Raw genomic sequence first — 13,081 nt, 5'->3', positions numbered from 1 at the left:
CTAATTGAAACACAGCTTGAATAGTACTGTATGGGTATATATATATATATATATATTTTATATGTGCATATACTGTATTGCATTTATCACTGCCGCATTTCTTACAAAGCCATTCTTCTTGTGTAGTCTTAAAGAAATTACCATTAATACCATGATATTGCCAGAGTACTTTATTGAAAGTGTTATTTTGTGAAATGCACAAAATAAAATAAGTATTTTAATAGAAATAGTAGTAATTAGAGAGCTTTTACTGGGAATGTTTGAAGTCTGACTCTAGGTGGAATCACAGTCTCTCTGTAGAGTGAAAATTACAGTAGAATAGACATTATAATAACTCAAAACTTGTGAAAATTAAAACCTTTTTACATATCTGATGTGTACTGTTTTGGCTATGGCCAACGTTACAAAAAAACCTTTTAGCCACCACTTGATTAGCATTTTCAAAGCATGCTGAATATTGAACTGGTTTTATCAGGAGAATTAAATGATTGCAGAAAATCACCTTTTCTACGAGATCATAGTAGTAATTATGCTTAAACTAAATATTAGCATTTGCAAGTATATACAAAAGCATATAACAATGTATAAGGGTGTTATGGAGAGACCAGCACTGATGTAGTTGCCAGGGCAACCCTTACCGTCAGAGTCAATGCTGTTAAGTGCAGTGGGCGGGATGATGGAGACCTTAAACTGACCCAGAGGACAGACCTTCCCCAACTGCTCTTTACAGCTGTTATGTACCTATATAAACCCACACACACAGAGGGAATGTATAGTGAGATACATTACTGTGCACTCAGAGTGTGATCAGAACTATACAGCTATACCACTAAATCATCACTTTACTAGATGGGGACATACTGGTTCCATAAGGTAAATAACTGTTTAATATGATGTTACAGTAAACTGTAGGGTGTTTATGTGAGATTTCTAGTTGTTATGGTTACAAAGTGAAGTGGGTGTGATGGATATATATGCAGCTCTCAGTTTTACAGAGGTGACGTACAATGGCTTTGCACCAGAGGCAGCGCCAGTCCTGTAGTCGGCGGACGCTGCCACAGTTTCGATCGCACACCACACACTTAGCACTGACAGGCAGGTTCCCCTCCAGCCATTGGTGAGGCATAGACACCTGTACAAAAACACACACATGTTTGTTTTTCTATAATAGTGGGTAGTACTTTCCTTTGACTTTGGTTGTTTTTGTAGTGAGCTACTGATCTTTTTTATCTCTACCCTAAACCTCAAAGAAACCTTTCTGCATTTGTAGATTTTTATTAAATTGACAGTTTCAAAAATAAAATTCTGTCATGATTTACACACTTTAGTCATTCCACACCTGTACGACTTTAATTCTTATGGGGAACACAGAAAAATATGTTTTAATGAATAGCTAGATCTGTCTTTTCAATGCAATGGCACTTGATAATGCACTATAAAAATGGCAATCTGCAACTGTTACACAGTTCCTTCCTTTTTCTCCTTAAGCCTTGTTTATACATTCACCTGGCACTCCAGGGGTCCTGTGTGTGCAACTCTTGAAATCCTGAGGCATTTATACTGATGTGGGTGTCAGGTGCGCTCACAGCGCTGTGCTTATGTAAACAAAGAGGTTTTTACACATGCCAGATTCAAAAGGGTGAAGAGATGAAATAACACATAAATTTAGGTATTTTCCTTACACAGCACTAGAGCGCAACAGTCTGGTTCCAGAAGTAAAAATCCCATTAATTTATCCCATAGACAAATTGATTTTCACTGATAACTTATAAACCTTTAAAGACAGACCTACCGTGAGCTACGAGGTAGATGGTATATGCTTCCACTGAAGCCATCCGTTTGCCTTATCTTAACTTCATTGTTTAAAGATCATGTTTGATAGCACAATTCATGGTAAACAACTACATTACCCATGGTACAGCAGAGAAAGTTCCACCAATCAGAGAACTGCGGCCAAGGAAACACTTGAAATGTGACTGAGCAAATGCGTGCTCCCATGACGTACTGTGAATGACGTAATCGAGTCGGTCTCCCTTCACCCTTAAATTACTTATGTATTTGTAAATATGGGGATATTTTGCAATAACCTTCAACAACCTAAAATCAATAGCTTTATATTTCCATAGTTTTTTTTTCAATTACATTATTGCTTCATGGGATTGTAGTCCATGCCCTAATGAAAGAAGATAAGTACACAGCCTTGTACCCTTGTCTTTATGTCTGATTTAAAATACTTTTTTGACTCAAAAAAAAAGTTTGTAATGTCGTGATTCTCCGCGGAGCTGGTTGATTTGGTTTATGGCTTACAACTCTTTTAAGAAGGATTTTATAAAAAGTCTATGGGAAAAATGTATGGGGAAATACTTTCAGAACCCAGATGGCTGAAAAATTGGGCGGTCACTGTTGCGCTCTATTGCATGGCTTCAGAAAAGTTTCTGCTTCTGCAGCTGTATCACTTAGTATTTGCTCTATTTTTGGATGTTTGACAAGTTTTTCTTGTTTCAAAGGGGGCCAAGATCAAAAACAATTATGAACAATAAAATTTTTACCTGACCTAACTCTTAAAATTAGAATCTCAGATTGATTCAGACATGTTTAATAATATTTTTTGACTTGCACCGTCTTGTACTGTTTGCACACGTTTGCACATGCACTTTATGTAGAAATGTGCAGGTCTTTTAGTTCTGTGTATTCTCATGTAGTTCTGTGTTTTTTTATGTTGTTTCATGTTGTTTTTATGTAGCACTATGGTCCTGGAGGAACGTTGTTTCATTTCACTGTGTACTGTACTAGCTTTATTGCAGCTAAATGACAATAAAAGCCACTTGACTTGACTTGAATCACACCAATTTAGATGCTACTACATGAGGAAAAGTTTTAAGGTTAACATTTTTTTCAGTGTGCCTTACTTCAAAACTTAAATAAAAGCCCCAAAGTACCATAAAGTACATATGCATCATCAATCTTCTGAATGATTATTATTCTTTTGACTTTAATTTAAGCTTTAAAATGAATCACTATCAATTGCCATTGTACTAAAAAGGTAAACTTTTCATCAAAACATCTGCTTTTGTTTTACGCATAAGAAAGAATATCATACGACATGAGAGTAAATTAAGACAGGATTCTCATTTTTGTGTGAACTATTCCTTTGAGACATTATTTATTACATATTTATTTATAATTCGTTTTTTGCTTTTTTTGCTTGTTTTCCTACAGAGTACTATTCACTGATAACCATGCATATGATTTAAATAAGAAGCACTTACACCATCCTCATCCTCGATGATGTCATTTCCTATGGATGCCAGTGTGGTCCACTTACAGTTATTTGTGGATCGTATGGCGCATCGCTTATGGGCTTTGAACTTACACACTTTAACACACACAGAGAAAAGACAACATTAAACAGATCATCGAGTACTAGAACATAATAACAGGCTGAGGACAATGTTCCTACAGTATTTACGAATCATCAATCCTACTCTAAACAAACAACGTCATTGTACATTCTGAGTACAGAATAAACATGCAAGAAAGGGTAAATGACACCGCAAGGGGAAATTAAAACAAATTGCTCATAAAGGGTGAGGGACAGAGAGAATATAAACAAAGAGACAGGGAAAAAACTGTGGGAAACAATTGAACAACCAAAAACAAAACACAAAAAGCAAATACAGGTTTACCTTCGCAGGAAAGACCGTGGGAGGTGACACCGGGCAGAGCCTCTCGACACACATTGCAGAAGGTGGGGCGAGCGTGAGAGCATGCGTACCAGTTATGCATACCAGAGAAGTGCTCCATGTTGAACTGACTGGCCTGGTATCAGTAAAACAGTCCTCAGTTACAACACTGGACTATAACTAAATGAATGTGTGCTAGGGTAAGATACAACACAAAAGTCACCAATATAACCTCAAGGCTTCAATGACAAATACTGGCATGGGATCAGATCTACCACAAAGCAGATCGTTAGTAATTCAGCTTTATGTATGTTTAGTAGTTTTGGAGATGTTTTGTTACAACATGGCTCATGCAAAGCACACGATTTTTAAATAAGGTACATCAATATATTGTTTTCTTTTTTTATGTGCTTCAAATGTACTCAAATGTTCTTTATTGTGATATCATCGATTTCAGATTTACATACACTTTCATGCTAATTAAAGGCAAAATGAACTGTGGTAGTTGCTTTAAATATTGTCAGATGGTTTCTTCCTGTCTAAGTGGATGGTTTTTGAACAGAACAAGCTACAAAGTGGAACTGACATTATGCTGGGTCTGGATCTGACTCCAGCAGTTACTGCTAGTTTATTAATGTTATTCATCGAAGATGGAAAACAATCTGTAAGAAAGAACATCAGGCTGTATGTGTGACCATGATCAACATCAAAGCTGAACAAATGATGGAGAAGAGGGTCAGGAGTCAGAAACTGACCTCGTAAGTCTCCCATTTCTGCACAGATTTCAGAGCACCGATCCAGTCTTCCATCTCCTTTCTGCTCTCCGCACACAACATCAACTTACGGAATGGAGTGATTACCTGGAAGAGGTGAATAAGAGGAAATGAATAGGTGAATTAATGAATAAGACCCTGTCCCAAATGCCACGTTTAGCCCTTGCGGTCCAAGTTCACACTCTAGTGACATAATGCTCCACAGATTGTCGGGAAGTAGTCAGGGCTGGCTCGGCAAAAAGGCATATGTAGGGTGCACAGTGACCTTAAAGGAAGAGTTCTTGTGCACCCTTAAGTGTCATAAATGTCAAATGGGACAACCTACGGTCTTGTGGATTTCATAGGCAAGTGGATATGATGACCAAATTCGCAAAACTGCATGTACATGTCAATTGTGCCATTTGGGAAAGGGCCATAGGAAATAAGCTTTCTAGCTTTGAAACATAGACATAAAGATGAGGTTTTTCTTACTGTGAAACTGTTGTTGATGTTCTTGGTGCTGGTCTCAGCCACACTGGCGTCTGAGAGGTCAACCTCATCAAATATAAGAGACTGCCACAGGACAGTAGCATGTTTACGTTACCAACAAATCTTAAACAGGGACTTTTTGTGTAAATGTAATGTTCAATCTACCCAGAGCGTCTCCTGAAGTTACCTTTGAATCTTTGGCATAGTAGAGAGTCCTGCCTCGAAGTTTGAAATACCGCCTCTTCCATCTCTGAAAAGAACTGGTCTGCTTGAGTAGAAGGCCCTCCTTCACACTTTTCTACAAAAGAAATACAGAGAAAGAGTGTAAGACAGATAATGAAAATACCAATCAGTTTTTTAATAAAAGTGTGTGTCAGTAACCGCCTTTACACTATCAGGCCAGTGTGAGCCAGGGCTATCAACTGGTCAGCTGAGACAAATAGCTTTGGAGCTCACTTAGAGAGACAAAAATGTATCTGCATCTCCACAATCAGGCCAATAGACCCGCAGTGTTGCCCTAAAACCGCCCTAAATTCACTGCCCTGGTGCCAACCTCACATACCCCTCCAATGTCACAAGCATGATAAGAAACTGAGGTCTCTGACTCTGGAGACTAGCTAGCCCTTTAAATGAACACAGATTTGTACTGTGCTCGCAATTTCATTTAATTTTTTCCCGAAACCTGAAACATTGTGCACTGGATATACACAACTGGGCAAGTTTGGCTACATTATATCTAATCATGTTTTCATTTCAGCAGATGCCATCCATCTGACTTAAGATTTTCATCAGCCCAAATATTCAGAAGAGCCCTGATTTCATCTACTGTCCAGTACTGACAATTCTCTATTCTCTGTTGATTTGTTGAGGTAAGCTGGTAGCTAGAAAAATTGGGAAATGAGTATCATGTGCTGACCCTCTGACCTGACTCAGAGACCTGACCTGAGAAACTATGCCTTTGACATTGCCCCCACCTCAATCCCCAGTTGACCTTCTTTGGCCAAAGGGTAATCGGCACTTGGCCATTGGCCCCTGAGGAAGCTGCAAGGAGGCACGATGAAGCTCGGAAGTCTCACTGGGAAGGCAACTGGCCCTGACATGCACACCCTCATTTGGCCCAATAGCGGAAACACGGCTAGTGTGCAAACAACCCCACTTGGGCATTTTTCATAATAAAGCATTTTCATGCAATGGTAGAACTAGCTATTTTAAGAAACTGCTTTTCAGTTCTGTGGATTTACTGGTGTTCATGAAATTGCCTTTTACATGTGGATGCAATTTCATCCATGATATTTCTGCTTGACAAATTGAATAATACTGAACAATAAAAACAGTGCACAAACCCTTGGAATCTCTAGGAAAAAGTTGGAATATCCAACTTGAATTAATTCTGTAGTCTCAATAACTGTGGCTTACAACTGCAATTTACTATTGCACAACATGAGACCTTAAGATAGTGTAGAGGTGACAGGCAGACAAATGCATTTTCGTTATCCGGATACAACTACTTAAGTTATTAATTATATAATAAGGTTGTGCTACAGTCTTTCATTGTTTAAGCGCTTTGCTGCAAGGTTCTTGCCTTTTTCTGTTTATTCAGCCATCGCAATGTGAAGAACACAACAGACACTGTGGTCTTGCAATCTTGTCACCCAATTTAATGAACAATATACCATTAATTATTCCATTGATATACACTTGGAAGATCTTGTCTCGTTCCTCATATCCTTCATCATGTATCGCTCTTGGTCTGTTTCTAATCACTAAGGCTTCAATTGGCCAGCACAGAAGGAGTGGAGACATATTCGACTGTAAGGTGTAAATGTAATCCAGCTAAAGTATATCCAGATACTTTCCAGATATGAAACAATTGTTAATGCCAGGTGTAACGGGGGCCTAAGAGCAACTTTTTGATAATGTAACCTGAAGTGGGAAATAAATTTACAACAACAACTGTCAAATAATAAAAAAACTGTTTGGGCTTTCTCTGTCATTTATTCTTCTCTTTCTAGATTCCTTCTTTCTTGTTAGCTTACTTTTAAACTTACTTAACTTGTTTATAAGAATACAAACATTAAGTAAGAGTATTATAAAACCTGATCTATCACCTTCCAGCATTACTCATTGAAGTATATATAAGACTAAAGGAAGGGCTGGTCTGGCATGTTTCCATAAAGTCAAACAAAGACACGTCATCAACTCATTGTCAACTTTTATCAGAAACCTTGAAGCTCTAATCCAGTTTTACCTTCCCAAGGGTAGAGCAGCTATAAAGGACTTTCAGCAAGGCATCAAAATCCCAAACCAGCTGTATCTCATGGCAGATGAGCAATACAATCGAATTACAAGAGTATATTGTAGTATAAACATGCAGGGACATATTCTGTCCCCTCAGATGACGTGACATGTGGATTTCATCAACAGAACATGCCAGCACATAGTCAGTAGTGAGACATTTCTTTTTTCAAATGTTGCTAATCATTAAGGAAATCAAATGTGAGGAGTCTTGCCAGGCAATCTACCAAGGGTTATGACATGCATACTGTATGTAGGGAGGGAATTCACGAATGGAGGGAATGAGATAAATGGAAATAAAGATGGGTGGATGCTGTACAGTCTGATGGGAAGAGAGAGAAAGAGAGAGGGAGAGAGAGAGAGTAAGAGAAAGCGCATGAGTGCGTGTCTGTGCAGTATAGAATGAGTCACCATTGCAGGTCATTCCAAGTCCCTTTCAACAGGTGACTCATTTTCACCACCTTAAAAATATTCCCAACTGAGCTGACAACTGTAACAACTGTGTGTGTGTGTGTGTGTGGTGGAGAATGTCTTTAAAGGAATTAAATTATTCTTAAATAAAGTAATATATAGTAATATTTTTTTCTAATACTTACCAAACGTTTTATTTTAGGGGCAGGTTTAGGGAGAGATTTTAGTAACTCTAATTAGCATTATATAAAAATAAGAGGTGAAATTTGTCAAGATTTTGATTTTGGCTTGTCAAAGTTATGAAGATTATATAACAAAATTAAGTTTTAAGGTTATAGATAGAAAAATGGGGCCATAGTCAAGTATATGGTATGTCCTAATTTAGATAGCTAAGTGTGTTTGTGTGTGCTTAGTGATAGTGTAAACTGCTGGATTTCTGCCAGTGAATCTCTCCTGTACCTCAATACAAACATCGGGCCCAGACATCATCACTCACTCCACATTTTCATAGCAAAGCTGCTTCCAAATCCATAAAAGATGAGGACACTCCAGCCTGCGCTCCCATCACTTTGATCTCTCACAGTGTGTACGTACACACGCGTGCTGTGATGTCATATGATGATTCAGAATTGAGGACAAACATCATCATACAATGATTGCTAATTCTGATTTAATCTGTACCTCTTCCACTAAAATCCTCAGTTTCTGCATTCTCCCTGCTGTTTTCTTCTTTCTCTCATTATTCTTACTCTTTAGTCATCATTACAGCTCGCCCTGCATTTTCTCTTCTCCTTTTCTGTCATTCTTTCTTCTCTATTCTATTCTTTCTCTGTTTTATCCTCTGTCTCGTCTCTCCTCAGAAGGGCACAGCATCTGCATGTCCTCCATTGGAACAACACATACCATGATTTCCATCATTCCAGAAAAGATGATTGATTCCACTTGTCTGTTGTTTCAATGCAAACTCAAAGCCTTGTAGTGCCTCTGCCGTGTGAATACTAATAATTTAATTGTATAACTTTAAGTCTAATTACATTCATGAGGTTATCTTTGCATTGATATTAACCTACCTTTTCTCTAAAGTTGAACAATTGCTTGTGTTCATGAATCTCTCTATAATCTTAATAAAATCAAAGGCTTCAAATATTTTTACAATATTTTATTGAGTTTATAAATGGTATTGAAATGAATGTACTGTGTTGTGAATTACTGTTACAGTTAAAGTGGATCTGAGTGGCTGGTTTAGTCAAAGCAGTCAGCCATTAGGACAATCATGTGTCATTACACTCATAATGAGACTAAATAACTCATCTCCAACCCAGCTCAGCAACTGCACAATTTATAATAGATAAAGAAAGATCATGCCACCAAATATGTCAAATGAAAGCGAAAGCATGGCCTTTAAATGAATAAATGCCCAGTCATAAACAAATCATTACAGGCAGAATTGAATCTTCAGTCAAGCCGGAAAATATTACCTTGTGTGTTCAATTAGACAAAGTAAGAGAAACCCAACTGAGTGTCCTTTTTTAAGAAATTGCAAAGATAGTCCAAAGAAAAATTATTAGGACCATAAAACAATTTAACCCAAAAGAACACCCAACAGGTGGTCCACAGGATGGATGCAGCATGTGAGACATGACCCAAAATACATGGGCTTAATTCAAAATAATTAAAGAATGCTAATTGACTGTGTAATGTATAAAATGGGAGCATTAAACACACTTGCAAATCTTTGATTAAAAAAAAAAAAAACATGTTCAAACTTGCCGGTCACGAATGATCATGTTATGAGACACAGGTTTCATTGCTGTCAAAGCTGACGCAATGCATCTTGACAAAGATTTGAGAACCATATGAAGGAAGGCAAGATTTTCACCAAAATAACACATTTAAAGAATAACACATCACACATTTTTTCAAAATACTTCCTCTGTCGGCCATTGGTCAAATTAAACAGATAGACCCACCTCAAACATATGGCTGCTCAAACAAACAGAGCAATGTTGAAATCAACCTACAAATGGGTTAAATACTTATAGTCACAGCATATTAATTTGAGATAGGAGAAATTATTTTAGCATTAAACTACAACAACAACTACAAAACAGCTTAAATATCTCTGGAAAAAATATGGCTGATTGTGTCTGTCTTTGCTCCATTCAATAAACCAAATCCCCTCTTTGGAATGGCTGAAAACAATCACTTGAGAATCACAGTGACAGACAAATTTTGGCCAATCACCCTTATCTATCAGTTTCCAAGGAAACACCAATGAGCTGTCGGCAAACACAGCTGTCATTCAAACAATCAGTGTTCCAAAGGTGTGGCCAAACATTGTGCGGCACTAACAGCATGCAGGGATGGTAAAGAATGATAAGACCCTACAACATATTACAAATCACATTTTAATAACAAACTATCACAGACACTCTCTTTTGTTAAACAAAGCCTTGTTAACTACACAGATCGTAATCATCACGAAAATAGGCTGGTTAAAGTTTTCCCCTCATGAAATCCATTGTTAGTTTAAATATAAAATATAAAATTATATATCCTTCTTTCTGTCAACTAGATGTTTCATTAATAATACAGACAGAATGTTGAGATGTCTATGGCCACATACACACTAAAGCATTTCGGGAATGACAACTGCATTTAAATGCAGGAGTGAGTCGCCTAAATTTTCATTGCATGTGTGTACGGAATACAGGGGTTACTCCCATACAATTGCAATTATTGACAAGTGATTACAATAACAACTAGGGATTGCATGACTACTGATTTTTAAAGTCAACTAGTTTAGCCCATTAGCGACAATCGACGAAATCGAATAGTTGTGACGTAATTTTCTAACACAAAACTCCATACTATATAATGCAAATATTAGTTAACTATGTGTAATAAAAGTCATGATTTAAATTAGTAAACGGAGTAGAAGTTGGTGGCCAATGTTAAAACAATAAGATTTTTTTATGAACTGTAAGATTAATTACAAAAATTCCATACAAAATTTACTGCGGATGTGCACATTGCATTGATGCATTCTAATTCGTTATCTGGCTGATGAAGGCAGTTGTAGGGTGACCAGATTCCTGCTTGTGGAAATCGGGACAGCCCCCTCCCAGCAAAAATGAAACTGACGTATCTTTACCTAGGTGCAGATCAATGTGAAGTAGAGGGTGCATCCACATCTGTAACAGTTGTCACCTTGTACTTTTCGCTGGCAGCATTTTGTCTCAGTGTGCACTTGTCTTTCAAGTGTTTATCGTAAAATGCAGAGCAGTCCAGTCCAAAATTAAGACGTATGAAAAGTATTGCCTTCATGACTGTAACACTGAGTTGAGATTTATCCAGTGTCCATGCTGCTTTCATTAATGAGAACACACGCTCCACAGATGCAGGTGTCCCAGGCAGGCATAAAACAAACTCCACGACCTTGGCTAAGACTCCGAAGTTGATGGTCTTGCTCTCCAGCTCACGAAAAATGTCTGCCCATCTCTCAGACATGGCAGTCTTGTTCATGCTCCACTCATCAAAGAGCGTGGTTTCGGCAATCAAACTGAGACCGGGGTTTCTGGAGTAGAAGTGTTCGAGGCTGCTCTGAATGTCTTTTCACTCTGGGATGTCTCTCAGTAGGGCCCACTCAAGTTTTTCTGTGTTCTCCAATGAGTGGCTCCAGTTTTGGAGGCAATCCACTGATGCTGAATAAAAGTTTCTCACTGCACTAAAGAAATCATCTGCTCACCAGCTTCACCAGCTTCATCCAGGGCATCCATCTGCTTTTTAATCTCAGAGGGTATGAATGATTCCTCCAGCCTGGCCTGTAAGACTTTTCTAAGGTCATGAATGTGCAAAGTTATGGTCGTGCACAACAGAATGATAAGCAAAAGTCCTTCAATTGTGTGCACCTTGTCAGATTCAGAAATTTGCTTCACAAAAAAACAAACAAATTGCTAACACTTGGTTTGGCACACTTACTGTATGTATGAACATGCTGCGCGAAGTTGGTGCGGCCTCCATGGGCGATGGAAAAGCGAGCTCCACGATTTCACACTTCACTTTACTAGGCTCTGACTGTGACAATGTTTTTTTTAGAAATGTAAACTCTTTTTGAAGATCCTCGTTAAATGTATATGCACACTTCCTTGAAATTCTTCCATCCATAATTTCATCTGTGTGCTCTTTCAAACTGACTCTTCAATCAGTTCATTAACTGCATGTCTATTGATAGGGGATTGTGATTCGATAGTTTAATTCAATCATTAATTTCAAATAACACAGTGTGATTTTATTGGTTTTACAAGTCGTATCCTTGGCTACCTTTGATTGCAATACTCAAGTGACAGAGAAAGCCACATGGGCAAAGATACATTTAAGGAGAGGGGTAGTATGGGACAAAACACGAATAAGTCGGGACACTTGAAAAAGTGCTTGAAAATGTGACTGTCCCGGGAAAAATGGGAGGCACTCAAAGGTGAACTGACAACTGTATTTAGCTTCAATGTGTTAGTGGCCTATGTGTATGAATTCAGGCTGTATCTGGGTGAGAAGGCACAGTCTGGTTAAAGTTGAGTTCAAGCCAGAACAATTACCTGAAGCGCCCACAGAGACTACGATTCCCTTTCACAGCTAGTAATTAACCTAATGAACTGATTATAGCCCCTGCAGTATGTGTCTATGTGGGTTTTTGTGTGCAAGTGCATGTGTGATCTAATTAGGGACTAACACATACAGTGCAAAAATTTACTACCTCTGAAGTATCGCCTTAATAGGAGTAACAGTGTCAGATCCCAGACATGGGGTGTGCTAATGGGAACTGCTGCACAAATACAATAGCTTGATGGATTTTAACCTGTGACCAATTCAGAATCAGAGATGAGAGACAGCTGATAAATGCTAATCCTACATAACCCACCAACACAAGTGCTCAGTTGTGCAGAACCATGGTGTGCATGCTTGATCTGTCCATAAACAGGCTTTCGGTTTGTTGTCCTCATTAGGTTATGATAAAAAAAATGGACACAGATAAGCCAGAAAACAGTATGTACCTTGAGAAAAACGTATCTTGGGCACAAACATTGCAAGAGGAGTTTAATACTTAAGGCCGAAACATACTCTACGCAAGCATGTCAACGCAGGCCCTTCTGGCTACACAAGCTTGATTTAACACAACGCAAGTATACATTGGATTTTCAATGTTGCAACAAGGAGCGCTATTGCGGACATTAGCGTAAACAGTTTGTTTCCAGTGGAGGTATGTACAGGATTTTTCCAGTATGCCAATACTGTATGTAAAACACTTTTGAGAGATCAAACCAATAAAAGATTGCAGTGGGTTTCAATATGTTTTATTATATATGTCTTGCTGGTACGGCTCCTGTACACAGATGATCCCCTACCGGCAATAACTTAAAATAGTTTGATAACTACTGATGTGTTATAATCTTT

At 38.1% G+C, this 13,081-nt stretch overlaps 1 protein-coding gene across 3 annotated transcripts in view; it reads right to left on the bottom strand.

The window, feature by feature from the left end:
• Positions 1-13,081, bottom strand: part of LOC127619047 (diacylglycerol kinase delta-like) — a 97,617-nt gene that overhangs the window by 34,325 nt on the left and 50,211 nt on the right. For all 3 annotated transcript variants that reach the window (XM_052091769.1, XM_052091787.1, XM_052091777.1), the window contains 7 exons: positions 5,112-5,222; positions 4,928-5,008; positions 4,439-4,543; positions 3,687-3,819; positions 3,270-3,376; positions 1,007-1,132; positions 639-741 (listed from right to left, as the gene is read on the bottom strand). In XM_052091769.1, the coding sequence (XP_051947729.1) occupies positions 639-741; positions 1,007-1,132; positions 3,270-3,376; positions 3,687-3,819; positions 4,439-4,543; positions 4,928-5,008; positions 5,112-5,222 (766 nt within the window). The remainder of the gene's footprint in view (positions 1-638; positions 742-1,006; positions 1,133-3,269; positions 3,377-3,686; positions 3,820-4,438; positions 4,544-4,927; positions 5,009-5,111; positions 5,223-13,081) is intronic.

Source organism: Xyrauchen texanus, chromosome 2, assembly GCF_025860055.1.
Source record: "Xyrauchen texanus isolate HMW12.3.18 chromosome 2, RBS_HiC_50CHRs, whole genome shotgun sequence".
Lineage (NCBI taxonomy): Eukaryota > Metazoa > Chordata > Actinopteri > Cypriniformes > Catostomidae > Xyrauchen > Xyrauchen texanus.
The sequence above is the reverse complement of the archived record's forward strand: the minus strand, read 5'-3'. Positions and strand labels throughout refer to the sequence as shown.